The 17,757-nt window shown below is 35.2% G+C and overlaps 1 protein-coding gene and 2 pseudogenes across 1 annotated transcript; all 3 read left to right on the forward strand.

Annotated features, from left to right (window-relative positions):
- Positions 1-1,904: 1,904 nt before the first annotated feature.
- Positions 1,905-4,235, forward strand: LOC139847624 (3-dehydrosphinganine reductase TSC10B-like). Its single transcript, XM_071837331.1, has 4 exons — positions 1,905-2,005; positions 2,465-3,043; positions 3,601-3,748; positions 3,877-4,235. Exons 2-4 carry the CDS (start codon positions 2,510-2,512, stop codon positions 4,149-4,151), a joined length of 957 nt encoding a protein of 318 aa, XP_071693432.1. The 5' UTR covers positions 1,905-2,005; positions 2,465-2,509; the 3' UTR covers positions 4,152-4,235.
- A 539-nt stretch (positions 4,236-4,774) lies between these two features.
- On the forward strand, positions 4,775-5,739 carry LOC139849725 (3-dehydrosphinganine reductase TSC10B-like; annotated as a pseudogene).
- Positions 5,740-15,318: 9,579 nt separating this feature from the next.
- LOC139847479 (3-dehydrosphinganine reductase TSC10B-like) lies at positions 15,319-17,507 on the forward strand (annotated as a pseudogene).
- Positions 17,508-17,757: the final 250 nt, after the last annotated feature.

Here is a 17,757-nt window from a genome sequence, read left to right on the forward strand (position 1 = left end):
CTCCATTTCTATTTCTTTGTCAACGTCCTCGTTATCATACGTGAGGGTTCGCCGACTGTGTAGGTGCCCATCTTCTCGTAATTTTTTGATAACGGCGTGTATGTTATCGTAGTTGTTGAGTATGAAAGTTTGTCGATTAACGGCGGTGGCCTAGAATCACTCCGATCTGTGGTTATTGGCATAGTAGGAGTGATAGGCGTCCGTGTCCTGGTTTCATGCTGGTCTACCTCAGATGGTAAAGAGAAACCGGGTGGTGGGTGATCAGATTCTGCCATGATCTTGTGTTTTTCTCAAACAAAGTGAATATTGAAGTGAGTCCCACGGATGGCGCCAATTGTTTGTACAATTCTTGGCAACCCTTGTTAACGAAACAAGGATATTGAGATCTGATCGCTGAATGGACGATATAGCAGGATATTGTGATGAATGTATGATTGTTGGCGATTCCCCGAAGGTAGTACGAAGGTATCGTACTTTACGCCACCAAGATACGAAGGTAACTCATTGAGAGTATTGTATGTGAGTAATTATGACTTAGAGTGAAATGTGTTCTCCTGAGATCATGTTCTCCTTTTTATAGGGTTAGGCAATAGCTCTATCACCAGCTTTCTAGGTAGATTCAGTCTTCGAGGCGATTTCTGATGAGACAAAGGGGACTTTCCCTTCGGCCGACTGCAGCTCATGCTGGCTCAAGAAAGCTACCCTGCAACATTCCTCTTTTGTCATTTGGATGTTAGTGTAAGCGTATTTGGTCAACCCGCTTACTTCTCTCCTTCAGTTTAGGTAATCTTGTGACTTTGGGAGAAGTCCTTGTCCATTGGTAACCGTGATCTCTTCGTCACTGTGTTCCTTCGTTACCATTGCTTCGTATAACGGAAGTGGTTCCGTACTGACTCTGAATATTGGGATTCTTCTTTGGTAGCATTCTTCTTTTATCATTTGGGCGCCTTTATTTGAGTTTGGGGATATCCCGCCCTTGGTTTGTATTTGACATATGTGTTCTTGTGATCCATTCTTATGTCATTTATCCTCGTTAGGCACGATATCTCCGTTAGCTTAGCTTCGTTTATCTTGTCGGGGGATACACTATCAGTAACCCTTAGGCATTGAGAGTAGAAAAATTATAAACACAACGTAGAAACGGTACCTTTGCAGTCGTGTTGTTGGGAGCTTATACATAATAAGGTATCGTTTGAGGGCATGCCCAATCTTTGGGCTGCCTTTGCAGTGGCTTTTAAGGTATACATCTCAGGACGTTTATTATCATTGTTATATATATACTGTTTGAATAAGAATAAAATCTTATCCCGTATGCATTTTCAATCAATATAATATCAATCACTCATCTCTCTATTAACCATATTAGATGTGCATTATAAGCAGTTTCGAGCTCCGGTGAAGAAGGTTTCGTCGCTAAAAGGAGGTGTTAAGAAAGGCAGTAAAGAAAAGGGTAGTAACGGTAAGGATGTCTCACTTCGTTTACGTGACTACAATGATTTATGGCGTCGCGGTCCAAGGCTTGTTTGATGTGGATCCGGTTGCCGGCCAATTAGGAAGTCGGGTTAAGCTTGGTTTTTTTTTCGAGTAGTTAGCGAGTCAAGGATTGATCCCTCCCTCTTCGGGCACTCTTGTCGGTGACGATTCGGTAATATGTTGACTTATTCCTTCAATACGGTCACTTCCAACGAGGTAGATGGTTTGGGTTTCAGGTAGTGTTCCAAATCTTCTAAGGGTAAGTCGTGCAAAACATCAAAGTTACATTACTATACATAATCTATTTTTGGTACGAATTAGAGATGACTTGTTTATCCACCCATCCATCCACCCATCCATCCATCCATATGTTTTCATAATAAGGAATCCTAATACTATTTTCCATTCTGATCGTTGCGAGTATTACACTAGTCTCTATCTATATAATACACTCATCTCCACTTTTTTCATTTTCTTCGTTTTTCTCCGTTTCCGATAACAATAATTCTCTGTTAACCCTTTCTCCCATCAGGTAACATAACCTCCTAACGTTCTTTCAGTTTTCATCTCCTTATTATTTAATTTTATTTATTATTCTCATCAAATTCATAAATCACACGATCTATACAGTATAATATAAATTGTTCTTTTGTTGATTTCAATCAGATTTGTGTATGTAAGTTGTTTGATGTAATATATGCTATTTGACCTAATTTTGAACAATTTGAAGCGACTAATTTTGTTATTTATTTCTACAGATTCTGTATTATGCTATATCTATCTAGCGTAGTTGATTTTAGGTTTTTTTTTTTTTTTTTTTTTTTTTTTATCTGCAGTGACTCGTTTATTGTGTTCTATTGCGTTATTATAATTTGATTTGTGTTTTTAACTGTTTATTTATTTCTGTATGTATGTATAATATAATTAGATGTGAATTGCTATATGACAGTAGCTTGAATTATTTTTCAATAATATTTGTGTGTTTGTGTAGTCTTTGATAAGTTTGTGATATAGTTGTTCAAAGACTGATAAGTCAATGGCGGACGCCGATCACTCATATCTCGCACTCATAATACTCCTTCCAATCATCCTTCTAATATTGCTCAAACTCATCGTCCGTCCACGGCCGACTAATATCCCAATCAAATCACGCCACGTGTTCATCACCGGCGGATCTAGTGGCATCGGTTTAGCCGTAGCTCGTCAAGCCGTATCAGAAGGTGCACGCGTCACTATTTTAGCTCGTAACTTGGAGAAATTACAAGAAGCTAAAGCTTCGATACGTTTATCTACTGGTATAGATGTTGATATTGTTAGTGCTGATGTGTGCGATTATGATGCTGTTAAGAATGCGGTTGAGAATGCAGGTGTGATTGATGTTTTGGTGTGTAATCAAGGTGTGTTTGTTGCTCATGAGATTGAGAATCAGGAGATTCGTGAGATTAAAGAGATGATTGATGTGAATTTGATTGGGACATTCAATTTGGTGAAAGCTGCGTTGCCTGGAATGAAGAAACGCACTGATCGGAAACCGGTTTCGATTGCTTGTATGTCATCTCAGGCCGGTCAGGTACTGCGTGTAATGTATGTATGCTATTCGAGTTAAATTACTTTCATGTTGATTAATTAATGAATCTAGGATTTATGGATCGAGGTTGTGCTATGATCAGCACTTTACTTGTTTGGCCTGTAGTAATTAGAACATATGATTGTATGCTGGTTGTGGATGTTAAATGATAGTATTTTTCTGTTAGAATTTATAGTGCTTTGAAGGATTATCAACTTTTCTGATTAATTAGTAAACTTAGTGTTTCTGAATTGATAATGTAAGGTGTGATTGGCATGATGTGCTCAATTAGTTGTAATTAGATCAGGAGATGAGTATGTTGTACGACACCATGAATGTGTTTAGACGAATGTTGATTTGAATTCAAATGACATTATATACACATTAAAATATGAATATCCTACTAGTATTTGGCAGATATTAGCTTTGTTGTATCTTTAAACCATAGTTTTCCAGCTTATAAGTCTATACATGTTGTTAGCCGAGTGATACTGTTTATGTTGTTGTTTTAGATCTTGGAAGGCTTAGTTTGTTAAATTGATGGATTCACTTGGTTGTAGGTGGGAATATATGGTTATACATCTTATTCGGCTTGTAAGTTTGGTCTAAGGGGTTTAGCAGAAGCACTGCAACAAGAAGTTATTGCTGATGACATTCACGTTTCACTTATTTTCCCACCGGACACAGATACACCTGGTTTTGCACAAGGTTCGATTTCCATATCTATCAATCACTCTAATTAATTGATTACCTCATGTTTGTTACTTATCATCACTAGTGCTGTACCATACATGCAATTTCCTTAATGTATTCTGATAAGCATTTGTTTGGTTCAGAGAACAAGAGGAAGCCACGGTTGACAAGCATTATAGCAGCATCATCTGGTGCAATGCAACCTGATGAGGTGGCAAAGATAGCATTGAATGGCATTAAATCTGGATCTTTCTTTGTGCCCTGCAACTTTGAAGGATACTTGTTGTCCATTGCAACTGCTGGTCTCTCTCCTCAAAGATCATACATCATGGCGTTTGTTGAGGTTATTTTTGCTGGTTTATTACGTATTGCTGGATTGTGTTTTCAGTGGACTTGGTATGGAAGCATTGAGAAGTAGATCGTTGTATTTAAGCTGATTTATATTTTTTGAAATTTTGTTCCATCTTATTTTAATATACTTGCAATTATATTTTTTAACTTTTTAATTTTTTTTTTTTTTTTTTTTCTCTCGAGTTGGAAACAAGTTTTTACTAAATACTAACTTTCAAGAATCTTTCCGTTCTTTAACTTTCAAGTGTATGCTACTCCATCCTCCTAGAAATAGCATTAATTATATCTAATCTTATGGTGGTTATGGTTTTAATTGATCTGAGTATAAATAAATTGGTAGTTATATAGGATAATATTTGGTTGATGCACCTGTTTAGCGTCTCTCATTTGTTGGCCTAATATCATCTTTAACAAGATAGCACAGTGGTTAGTGGTTGGAGTTCTGATTTCTTCATCCAGCCTCATGTTAAAACCTCATTAGCAGAAATACACAGATGAGCACATTTATAACCGATTAGCAGAGTGACAATAAACAAAATGATACACGTCATATAGTTAGTAGTCCATGATGTTTAAAAACTAATATAGAATTCTAATTTTGGTAACAAGTTTGGCAACACTAGGACATGTGATGTGATTCCTTCAAAGTCCTAATTCCATGGTTCATGGTTGTCACATTTAACCATACGTATGGCTAACCTATCATTTCTTGTTCTCATTAGTCTTCTCTCAATCATCCTCATCATCATCCTTAAACTCATTGTCCGTCCCCACCCAATTAAAATCCCAATCAAATCACGTCGCGTTCTCATCACTGGTGGGTCCACCGGAATCGGCTTAGCTCTAGCTCGCCAAACTGTAGCCGAAGGTGCACATGTCACTATCTTAGCTCGTAACTTAGAAAAATTACAAGAAGCTAAAACTTCAATTCGTTTTACTACCGGTATAGATGTTGATATTGTAAGTGTTGATGTTTGCGACTATGAAGCTGTTAAGAAAGCAATTGAAAATGTGGGTGTGATTGATGTTTTGGTTTGTAATCATGGTGTGTTTGTTGCTCATCAACTTGAGAATCAGGATATTGAAGTGGTTAAGAGAATAATTGGTGTTTAGTTAATTGGGTCTTTTAATGTGGTTAAATCTGCATTGCCTGAAATGAAGAATCGTAGTGATTGAAAGCCAGTTTCTATTGCTTTTATGTCCTCTCAGGCCGACCAGGTACTTTATTGTGTTACTAGAGTTATCTTACTTCTTGTTAAGTGACGATCACATGAAATAGAAGTTAACCTGTACAGGAAAATGTAATTTTTTGACATGGTTTTCAAGATATAAAAAACTCACCTTTTATTTTTATTTTGAGAAGTATTTTGCTTAAAAGTATAAAACTGGCCAAACAGTTAGGTTGTGAGTTGAAGTTTTGTTTCAAAAAAATGTATATATATGTGTGTGTGAATATATGAGTTTTAACCAAGGAAAAAGTAATTACGATTATCTAAGAATCAAAATTATAAGTCCATTTTAGTTTCTAAAAATTAAAGACGTTCCTTTTACGTAAAATCTAGGAACCTGTTTTCAAACCGGTCTCGTACTTTAGAAACCCCTATATGTTTCATAACCGGTTCATATTCCTTTTTTTTTTTTTTTTGTAGCAGTGAAGTAATACATTTATCAAAAGTTTCTAAATAACTTGGTAACTAAAATAAATGGTCATAAAGTTGAGCGATATTGAATTAGTTGTGAGTTAAAGTCTATTATGATATACATATTATGTAAGTTAGATAACTTAATCGGGTTGGTTCTCTAGAAAAAAAATGTTCAAAGAAAAGAATGATAGTTTCTTAATTTCCACAATTTCTTCATGCAAAAAATTGAGGTTATGTTCTCTTTATTTTGAAGAAATTAATCTTACTCATCTCAACTGGAAAATCTTATAACCCAAAGTACCAAGTACATTGTCATGAAATTTGCTCAAAATCTTGCAACAAAACTTGTTTTATAAATTATAAATAAAAACTAGCAATGCATGATATTTGAAACTAGAGAGAGGCCCATTTCCCGCGTTGCTGCAATTTTTGCGACAAATTGTATTCAAAAGATTGTTATGAGTTAATATCCCTAATTGAGCAGTGAACAAACTTTATTTTCATAATTTTGAACATGCTACTGATTAAGTATAAGAAAGAGATACATATGCATACAAAGAATCTGAAAATAACCTATGATGAATTGCACAATTAAGGATTCAAAATCAAAAAATACCAGTTCAATAGCTACTGTCTTCTTATGCACTTTAAATATTGAAACCTGAAATATTGGCAACAAAAACACCAATCAAATGTCAAAACAAAAGAAGAAGCATAATAGTCTCTTCCGACGATTTTTTTTTTTTTAAATAGTAATTTTTTTAAACAGACTTGCAAAAATGGAAATTTTAGCAAAATCATTTCGAAAATGGTAAAACCGAACTTCCAAAGTTCGGTTTTGGTCAAACCCGAAGTTTGAAAGTTCTGTTTTGATACTTTATCCATTTACACAGTGACTTGGCAGACATGTGTACAAGCTTAGCCACCCGTGCCCTAAACCGAAGTTTGAAACTTCGGTTTTGCAGGCTTTTCAGCAAAACCGAAGTTTGAAACTTCGGTTTTGGGCCCTGCCATATTTTGTTCACTTCTAAGCCGAATCTTGCTTTTGCAGGTCGAAATCTATGCTTTTATACATCTATTTATACAAGTTGAAACTTCATTATCAATTACAACATCACATACAACACAACCATATTTCAAACACCTCAAACTGAGTTTTAATTTTCACTGAAATCAGCAGTTGAAAACTAAAAAAAACACAAAATCACATTCTAAAAAAATGGCCAATGATGAGAACGATGGATGGGAATACCTACTTGATATTGATGATTCTGATCTCACTCAATCTGTATCAGTTTCAAAACCCATTCAAACCATATTGGTGCCCACTGAGTCGCCACCATTCCCCCGACCTTTAGAGTTCCCCCAACTTAACCGTCAAAAACAAAAGCAACCTATTTCACCACAACGACTTGTTCTTCGCGTTTTCGGGTCTAACAAAAAGAACAAATTATTCTACCGAATCCCTGGACCCGCTGGTGTTTTCCAAGATGCGTATGAACTTCGAAATAACGAGAATAACGTTGTGGATGACATGTCTACGCAAGATTTTGTAAGGGAAATAATCAACAGACCTGAAGCAGATGATTCGTTTACACTGGATCCGTGGCTACGCGCGATGGAGTTTGCATATCCGTACGGAGGTAAACAACAAAATTGTATACTTATTCTTGAAACCGTAAGCCAACAGTTTATGTGTATTGTTGTAACTGTAGGTAGATCTGATATAGCAAGCATTTTGAGACAACGTAGATTTTTTACCAGCTGATCAAGTTGTTGGTGTTGTTAAGACTTGTGAGAAAAATTGTGTCGGTGATCTGTCTGTAACGCTCAAAGTGAGTTTACATCACTAACTTATGTATATTTTCATAATTGTATTGCGTTGACTAAAACAGGTTAATGTAACTATATTCATTTATGTTTAATAGGACACTACGGGTACTATTCGAGGAACAGTATCTAGCAAGGTCATCGATGGTGTACATGGAAAGTATGAAGGTGTAAAAGACATACGTGAGGGAGCTGTTCTGGTGCTACAAAATTGTTCTATCTTTTGCCCTAGTGTGAAGGTTAAAATCCTTAACATTACACGCAAGACGTTAATTAAGGTGTTCTTTAAAGACTGTGGATCTACGTAGAGAATTGTGTTGTTGTTGTTGTTGTTGTTGTTTAAAATAAACTATTGTTATTGTTGTTTTAAATAATCTATTGTTATATGTTGTTATTGTTATTTAAAATAAACTAGTTGTTAGTTTTGTTTAAAAACGATACTAAATGTAAATCACAAACGCAACGAATATATTAAAACAAGTTCAAAAGATAAACATTACAACCAATATAATTAAATACAACTAATCAATGACCATGACGTCCCCCACGTATATATCGTAGGTGATGACCGGTTCCACACCTTGTTGGTTGTGTTTGCCTTTGACTCCTCCGCGGTACTTGTTGCCGGTTTTCATCATCGCCCATGGTTAAATCCTCGACAGGCTCATCCTCAAGTGGGTAATCAGAAACACTCACGTCAAGAGGGCTTCGAGAGGACGAGCCACCTACATATGTTCGGTTAGGGGTCCGAGAGGAAGATCCATGATATGTTTCTTGAGGGGTCTGAGAGGATGATCCAAGATGCGTGTTCAACGGGGTTTTCACATGGCCTTTTTTCATTTGCCAGTTTTTATTTTTACGGATTAAAGGTATTTATGGGGGATAAAATTACAGTAAATGGGGTAGCTGGAAGTTAAAGCAAAACCGAAGTTCCAAACTTCGGTTTTGACACGTCCCCAATCCAGTCATCAATTCAACAGACCAAACGAATAAAGTATCAAAACCGAACTTTCAAACTTCGGGTTTGACTAAAACCGAACTTTAAAAGTTCGGTTTTACCATTTTCGAAATGATTTTGATAAAATTTTCATTTTTGCAAGTCTGTTTAAAAAAATTACTATTTTAAAAAAAAATCCTCTTCCCACACAAATATGATAAAAGTTTAAGTACTTACTAAATACCACAATTATCAAAGATGCAAAAACAACTAAAAATAACAGCATGTGTCAAAACGCTTGTAATAACGAATACTTTTAGCAGAATGCACCTGCAACATTCAACATTCTCAATAAGCGACTATGTTAACACCTATTTCCTTATGAGGTAAGGCTTAGTGTGTCAACAAGATACTAGAAGTAATCTAGCTTTAGGAGGGCGGAGTGTTGCCGATTGATTTTTACCCTAGGGAAATAATCCCTGCAGACCCGGTTCACAAGTGTAGAAACTTGTGGGGTGGCTTAATCAATCTGTCGTCCGTAGAGCGTAAAAGTGCTAGCCAGATGACTTCTAGTGAGAGAAAGTAGAGAGAGAAAGTAGAGAGAGAAAGAGAAGTGAAGTCTCAGCTCTCAAAGTTGTCAGAATATCTGAACTGTGTGAAATGACGACCCAAGGGGTCTATTTATAGTGTCAGATCCACCAGATTGTTCGGGGACACGTGTCAGATGATGATACGTTCTGTTATTCGTGATCCGAAATTTATGCTGAAGGTGGCGTTCTCCGGCCAGGGCTTACGCGCTAGGCGGCCTTCAGGGCTTACGCATGACGGAGCAGCCTGTACAGCGGAGAACGCTGAACGGACAACTCCACGAAACTGTTGTTTCCAGCCTTTCTGATGCTACTTTTATGCAACTATTATGCCTTTTATGTGTGTATACGATAGGATACACCATTAAGTCCCTCCAGTTTAATGACTTAAGCATTTGAAAAATGATTAAGTTGTTAAACTTTTAATAACGCATGCCAAACCAGCCTGTTCATTGCCCACTTGCATCGGGGATAACATTTTAGGCATTAAATGCAGACGAATTTTACTGACGCTGTTATGATTAATTTTTTACGGCTGAGATCCTCCACGCGCCTCCAGCTGTAAAAAGTGTTATTTCGTACCCTACGTTTAAACGCACCCATACACGTGTCTCAATCATGGCCATAAAAATTGCACCGATGAACCCCTATAAAAACCGTCATAACCCTTTTACCATCACTTTTTTACTTTTGCCAAGATCTAAAAAGCACATTTCTCCCCCAAATCTTCATCGCCTTCTTCAATCTTCAACTTTTTAAGGTTTACCGTTTTCCAAGGTCAGTACACTCCATCTTACTGCTATTTTCTTCTTGTTGGTATCTTTTACTGTATTATCATGTCTTCTACTCCAAGTACTGGCCAAGAACATGCAAAGCCTTCTTCGTCAAATACCGCTGACATTCCAGAAGTTAGCACGATGGCTTCATCATTGACAAGTAAAATTTAGTGTTATTAGTCTACGTTTCAGCAAGATGGATTGCTGACCACTACTAGAACATCCATTGATCCACCTAATGTGATTGTGCTAGAACCTGAACAATAAATCATCTCAATTTCTTTTATCTCCAACGGTTTCGTCCAATTTTTAGATTTGAACGTATACCTAAATTTTTTTATGATCAAGTCTCTTTCATATTTGGATACCGGTATAACATATCTACTAATTGTTCGATATGTCACAACTAATTTGCAACATTTTTTATTAAATAGTCTTGCAAAACATTAAAGTTACATTACTATACATAATCTATTTTTGGTACGAATTAGAGATGACTTGTCTATCCATATGTTTTCATAATAAGGAATCCAAATAGTATTTTCCATTCCGATCCCGCAAGGTTGCGAGTATTACAGTAGTCTCTATCTATATCTATCTATCTATCTATATCTATATTCTATATAATCTATATAATACACTCATTTCTCCACTTTTTTTTTTTTCATTTTCTTCGTTTTTCTCCGTTTCCGATAACAATAATTCTCTTTAAATGACGATATATAAAATTGCGAATAATAAAATGACAGGAAATAAAAGTACGATGAGAAATACAATAAAAGAATTATGCTTATATAAACTTCCGTAATCATGATGTTTGATGTTTTGATTTTAATTTATTTCTCTGGGTTAATTGTCCTTTATCCTGTTTTATTTGATACCTATCTGGTTTTTGTCCATAATAGTCCATCGGTCATAATTATAAAATGCTCGTTAAATTACCTTATTCCCGAAATCAAATATTCCAACTAATTAGGGATTCGAACTGTAACAAGGTTTTAATACTTTGTTAATAATTACACCAGGTTATCGACTGCGTGTAATCCAAGGTTTTAATACTTTGTTAACAATTACACCAATTATCCTTGTATGTAATCCACCCATGTTTTAATTAATCCATGATACATTAATTTATTTACTTGGCCATAATGAATAATCAATTACCCAATCCAATTGATTAATTAAATGATTGTAAACGATGTCGTATAAACGTCACTAAATAGGACATTTATAATCATTTTAATAATTATTAGATTAACTAATTTGAAGATATGTTCGACAGGTTCCAATGAGTTGTCATTCAATTAGACAATACCCCCACCTATTAATAGTCAATAGTCCAATGTTCACAAGTGTCGGTCTTTTGTCCAAACCCTAATTATGGTACAAAATCCAATAACCTCGTCTTTAATATTTAGTCCAACATCACGATTACTTCGGCTCAAATAAGCATAATAATAATTTAGTTACGAGACATTAATTTAAAAAGGAAGAACATAGCTTACAGTGATTATTAATAGCGTAGCGTTAAACGGACAGAGTTCCAACTTTAAAACCCGTAAAACATTTCTTACAATAACCCAAATTATTATTAATATTAAATTAAACTTTAATATTATAAATATAAATATATATATCGTATATAGATAGAGAGATTGAGTGAAAAAGGATGTAGAATTCGAGCAGAATGCGTGAGCTTTTATAGGCCCACTTTGAACTGTACAGCTCCGCGAGTGCGGTACTTTTGTGCCTTACAGCTCCGCGAGTGCGGAGCTTCGGATTCCAGCTCACCAAATTGAGTTAAACGTGGGCTGCTGAATATTATAATATATAATATAATAATATATAATTTTATATAATTATATATATATATATATATATATATATATATATATATATATATATATATATATATATATATATATATATATATATATATATATATTATATTCTTGTGCATAGTTGACTTGTAATTTTAGCTCCGTTGAGTCGTACATTGATACTCGATTTATGTCTCGGTTCCGGATTTTCGAACGTCGTTTCGTACGCGTAGATATCTTGTACTTTGCGTTTCGCGACTTGTACTCTTGTCAATATTTAGACGTTAATTATCAATAATTAGAACCACTTGGATTGTAACTTGTACATTTGAGCTTTTTGGTCATTTGCGTCTTCAAATCGTCATTTTCTTCTTTTGTCTTCGCACTTATTTGTTTAAACGAATATTACATAAAAATAGAACAATTACAACTTAAAGCTTTACATATTGGAAGGATATTGATACTAAATATATGTTCATTTAGAGCACTATCAGCGGTATTTTTCCTTGTGAAGAGTTTTTCAAGAGTGTCCCACATCTCTTTTGGCGTGCTGATATCACGAACGTGTTCTATGCACTCTTTGCCTATTTATGTCCTCAATGCAAAGAGAGCTTTCCCACATTTTATCTTCCATTTTCTTCGTGACTCGGCTTGCTCTGGAACATCTATGGGCACTATGGCATCACTTCCAGCCACAAGTTCTCATAGGTCTTGACCTTGAAGGTAAGCCTCCATACACATCTTCCAATACTTGTAGTTGTTGCCTATAAGTCTTTCCATTTCATTTATCATACCTCCATTGTTTACGTTTGTGACCTCCATTTTTGATAGCATGATAACTAGTTTGGAACTTTGAGTATTTGCACACAAAGATTTAACTTAGAACCAAGCTCTGATACCATAAAACAACTAGTCACTTGCTGGAAATGAAAGGTTTGGTAAAACAAGAGTGAAAGAACAAGTAAAAACTGAATGTGTAATTGGATTGTATTACTTTAATTCAATTGGGCACATATTGCCATCTTAAATACAAGAGAAATCATAAATGCTTAGCCTAATAATCTAAACTAATAAAACTAGATGACAACCATCTTTATGACTAAACCATGCTTAATATCTTAAAGATAAACTAGTCTACAAAGCATTAAATGAACAAAACAAACAAAAAGATTCGGAGATAAAATGGGCAGCAAAAGTTGACAATATGCAGACAAAAAATGTGCCGCATTTAAGGCTAGATGCGCCGCATTTTTTAGCACAAAAGTGCGCCGCGTTCGGTATAAAAGTGCGCCGCATTTTCTGTTTCACGCATCACTTTTGCAAAAAGGTCGCCATCAAGTACTGCTATTGGAAGCCCAAATAATTATTGAAGATGGATCTGAAACGATCAATAGTAGATCATTTTATCGCTGGGTGACTCCTGGGTTTACTCTTTATTATAACATTTTTATTCCTTAGGGTGTGTTTATGCATCTTGAATTGAAAGCGTGGTAACCATTTTACGATGTTGTATCGTTACATCATGGTAACCCTTAGGCATCGAGATTAGAAAAATTATAAACACAACGTAGAAACGGTACATTTGCAGTCGTGTTGTTGGGAGCTTATACATAATAAGGTACCGTTTGAGGGCATGCCCAATCTTTGGCCTGCCTTTGCAGTGGCTTTTGAGGTATACATCTCAGGACGTTTATTATCATTGTCATATATACTGTTTGAATAAGAATAAAATCTTATCCCGTATGCATTTTCAATCAATATCAATCACTCATCTCTCTATTAACCATATTAGATGTGCAGTTACAATATAAAGTCACATACACTATATACTCCGTATAAATTTATATAAAATAGTCTGACGTCACAACACTTGAGTTGGAGTAAATGGATTATCTAATGATGCTTTATATCTCTTGATTCTTACGGATTATATGTTAATATACTATGGAGCTGTGTTATACTCCGTAAGACTTTGTGGTCCAGATTGACTCCTAATGGCTACACATTTGATACGATTAGGAATAAGGCTAACACAATGGTTAAATCCATTTTATTCCTATGATGGGAATGTTTACATATTCCAATTAGTTTCCATCACACACATCTTTGCAGAAGTTTAGCATTGACACATTTAATTTACTTTTACATTAAATACATACATATTGCCAATACCTAATACCTGAAATTGTGTTTATGAATTGGGTCATGATATATCCACTCATGTTTTGATAATTCCACCATTAACCATGCATCATAAGCAGTTTCGAGCTCCGGTGACGAAGGTTTCGTCGCTAAAAGGAGGTTTTAAGAAAGACAGTAAAGAAAAGGGTAGTAACGGTAAGGATGTCTCACTTCGTTTACGTGACTACAATGATTTATGGCGTCGCGGTCCAAGGCTTGTTCGATGTGGATCCGGTTGCCGGCCAATTAGGAAGTCGGGTTAAGCTTGGTTTTTTCCGAGTAGTTAGCGAGTCAAGGATTGATCCCTCCCTTTTCGGGCACTCTTGTGAGTGAGGATTCGGTAATATGTTGACTTATTCCTTTAATGCGGTCACTTCCAACGAGGTAGATGGTTTGGGTTTCAAGTAGTGTTCCAAATCTTCTAAGGGTAAGTCGGTGGTTGAGTAGACCGGTTGCTGATCCGGTTTGTTTGGTTTGTAGCGGCTCACGAGTTGTTATGTTTTCTTTTGTGTATTATCATGTAGTCATTGGTTTTTGTAGTAAATTTTGGAAGTTAGACATGTCTTACTTAATGTGCAGCAGAGATCTTTAACTCCCCCTATGTTTCAACATTTGGTTAACATGTATGCTTTGAAACATAAAAGGTTTGCTAATTTGTACATGTAAAATTTAGTGTTATTAGTCTACGTTTCAGCAAGATGGATTGCTGGCCACTACTAGAACATCCATTGATCCACCTAATGTGATTGTGCTAGAACCTGAACAATAACTTAATCATCTCAATTTCTTTTATCTCCAACGGTTTCGCCCAATTTTTAGATTTGAACGTATACCTAAATTTTTTTATGATCAAGTCTCTTTCATATTTGGATACCGGTATAACATATCTACTAATTGTTCGATATATCACAACTAATTTGCAACATTTTTTATTAAATAGTCGTGCAAAACATCAAAGTTACATTACTATTACTATACATAATCTATTTTTGGTACGAATTAGAGATGACTTGTCTATCCATATGTTTTCATAATAAGGAATCCAAATAGTATTTTCCATTCCGATCCCACAAGGTTGCGAGTATTACAGTAGTCTCTATCTATATCTATTTGGGGCTGATTCGTACACCACTAAATTTAGCCATACACCACCAACTATGCATTACAGTATTGTACAGTACAATATTTTAATGCACCATTGGTGGTGTATGGCTAAAATCCAGTAGTTTACAATCAGCTCCTATCTATCTATCTATCTATCTATATATCTATCTATCTAATACACTCATTTCTCCACTTTTTTTTTTTTCATTTTCTTCGTTTTTCTCCGTTTCCGATAACAATAATTCTCTGTTAACCCTTTCTCCCATCAGGTAACATAACCTCCTAACGTTCTTTCAGTTTTCATCTCCTTATTATTTAATTTTATTTATTATTCTCATCAAATTCATAAATCACACGATCTATACAGTATAATATAAGTTGTTCTTTTGTTGATTTCAATCAGATTTGTGTATGTAAGTTGTTTGATGTAATATATGCTATTTGACCTAATTTTGAACATTTTGAAGCGACTAATTTTGTTATTTATTTCTACAGATTCTGTGTATTATGCTATATCTATCTAGCGTAGTTGATTTTAGGTTTTTTTTTATCTGCAGTGACTCGTTTATTGTGTTCTATTGCGTTATTATAACTTGATTTGTGTTTTTAACTTGTTTATTTATTACTGTATGTATGTATAATATAATTAGATGTGAATTGCTGCTATATGACAGTAGCTTGACTTATTTTTCAATGATATTTGTGTGTTTGTGTAGTCTTTGATAAGTTTGTGATATAGTTGTTGAATGACTGTTTGATAAGTCAATGGCGGACGCCGATCACTCATATCTCGCACTCATAATACTCCTTCCAATCATCCTTCTAATATCGCTCAAACTCATCGTCCGTCCACGGCCAATTAATATCCCAATCAAATCACGCCACGTGTTCATCACCGGCGGATCTAGTGGCATCGGTTTAGCCGTAGCTCGTCAAGCCGTATCAGAAGGTGCACGCGTCACTATTTTAGCTCGTAACTTGGAGAAATTATAAGAAGCTAAAGCTTCGATACGTTTATCTACTGGTATAGATGTTGATATTGTTAGTGCTGATGTGTGCGATTATGATGCTGTTAAGAATGCGGTTGAGAATGCAGGTGTGATTGATGTTTTGGTGTGTAATCAAGGTGTGTTTGTTGCGCATGAGATTGAGAATCAGGAGATTCATGAGATTAAAGAGATGATTGATGTGAATTTGATTGGGACATTCAATTTAGTGAAACCTGCGTTGCCTGGAATGAAGAAGCGCACTGATCGGAAACCGGTTTCGATTGCTTTTATGTCATCTCAGGCTGGTCAGGTACTGCGTGTAATGTATGTATGCTATTCGAGTTAAATTACTTTCATTTTGATTAATTAACGAATCTAGGATTTATGGATCCAGGTTGTGCTATGATGCACTTTACTTGTTTGGCCTGTAGTAATTAGAACATATGATTGTATGCTGGTTGTGGATGTTAAATGATACTAATCTTCTGTTAGAATTTATAGTGCTTTGAAGGATTATCAACGTTTCTGATTAATTAGTAAACACTTGGTGTTTCTGAATTGATAATGTAAGGTGATTGGCATGATGTGCTCAATTAGTTGTAATTAGATCAGGAGATGAGTATGTTGTACGACACCATGAATGTGTTTAGACGACTGTTGATTTGAATTCAAATGAGATTATACACATTAAAATATGAATATCCTACTAGTATATGGCAGATATTAGCTTTTTTGTTGTATCTTTAAACCATAGTTTTCCAGCTTATAAGTCTATACATGTTGTTAGCCGAGTGATACTGTTTCTGTTGTTGTTTTAGATCTTGGAAGGCTTAGTTTGTTAAATTGATGGATTCCACTTGGTTGTAGGTGGGAATATATGGTTATACATCTTATTCGGCTTGTAAGTTTGGTCTAAGGGGTTTAGCAGAAGCACTGCAACAAGAAGTTATTGCTGATGACATTCACGTTTCACTTATTTTCCCACCGGACACAGATACACCTGGTTTTGCACAAGGTTCGATTTCCATATCTATCAATCACTCTAATTAATTGATTACCTCATGTTTGTTACTTATCATCACTAGTGCTGTACCATACATGCAATTTCCTTAATGTATTCTGATAAGCATTTGTTTGGTTCAGAGAACAAGAGGAAGCCACGGTTGACAAGCATTATAGCAGCATCATCTGGTGCAATGCAACCTGATGAGGTGGCAAAGATAGCATTGAATGGCATTAAATCTGGATCTTTCTTTGTGCCCTGCAACTTTGAAGGATACTTGTTGTCCATTGCAACTGCTGGTCTCTCTCCTCAAAGATCATACATCATGGCGTTTGTTGAGGTTATTTTTGCTGGTTTATTACGTATTGCTGGATTGTGTTTTCAGTGGACTTGGTATGGAAGCATTGAGAAATAGATCGTTGTATTTAAGCTGATTTATATTTTTTGAAATTTTGTTCCATCTTATTTTAATATACTTGCAATTATATTTTTTAACTTTTTAATTTTTTTTTTTTTTTTTTTTTTTTTCTCTCGAGTTGGAAACAAGTTTTTACTAAATACTAACTTTCAAGAATCTTTCCGTTCTTTAACTTTCAAGTGTATGCTACTCCATCCTCCTAGAAATAGCATTAATTATATCTAATCTTATGGTGGTTATGGTTTTAATTGATCTGAGTATAAATAAATTGGTAGTTATATAGGATAATATTTGGTTGATGCACCTGTTTAGCGTCTCTCATTTGTTGGCCTAATATCATCTTTAACAAGATAGCACAGTGGTTAGTGGTTGGAGTTCTGATTTC

The sequence above is a fragment of the Rutidosis leptorrhynchoides genome, chromosome 5 (genome assembly GCF_046630445.1).
Source record: "Rutidosis leptorrhynchoides isolate AG116_Rl617_1_P2 chromosome 5, CSIRO_AGI_Rlap_v1, whole genome shotgun sequence".
In the NCBI taxonomy this organism is placed as follows: domain Eukaryota; kingdom Viridiplantae; phylum Streptophyta; class Magnoliopsida; order Asterales; family Asteraceae; genus Rutidosis; species Rutidosis leptorrhynchoides.

Coding starts and splice junctions, on each gene's coding strand:
- LOC139847624 (XM_071837331.1), top strand. CDS start 2,510: ATGGCGGACGCCGATCACTCATATCTCGCACTCATAATACTCCTTCCA. Junction 3,044..3,600: donor TGTCATCTCAGGCCGGTCAG/GTACTGCGTGTA, acceptor ACTTGGTTGTAG/GTGGGAATATATGGTTATAC. Junction 3,749..3,876: donor TACACCTGGTTTTGCACAAG/GTTCGATTTCCA, acceptor TGTTTGGTTCAG/AGAACAAGAGGAAGCCACGG.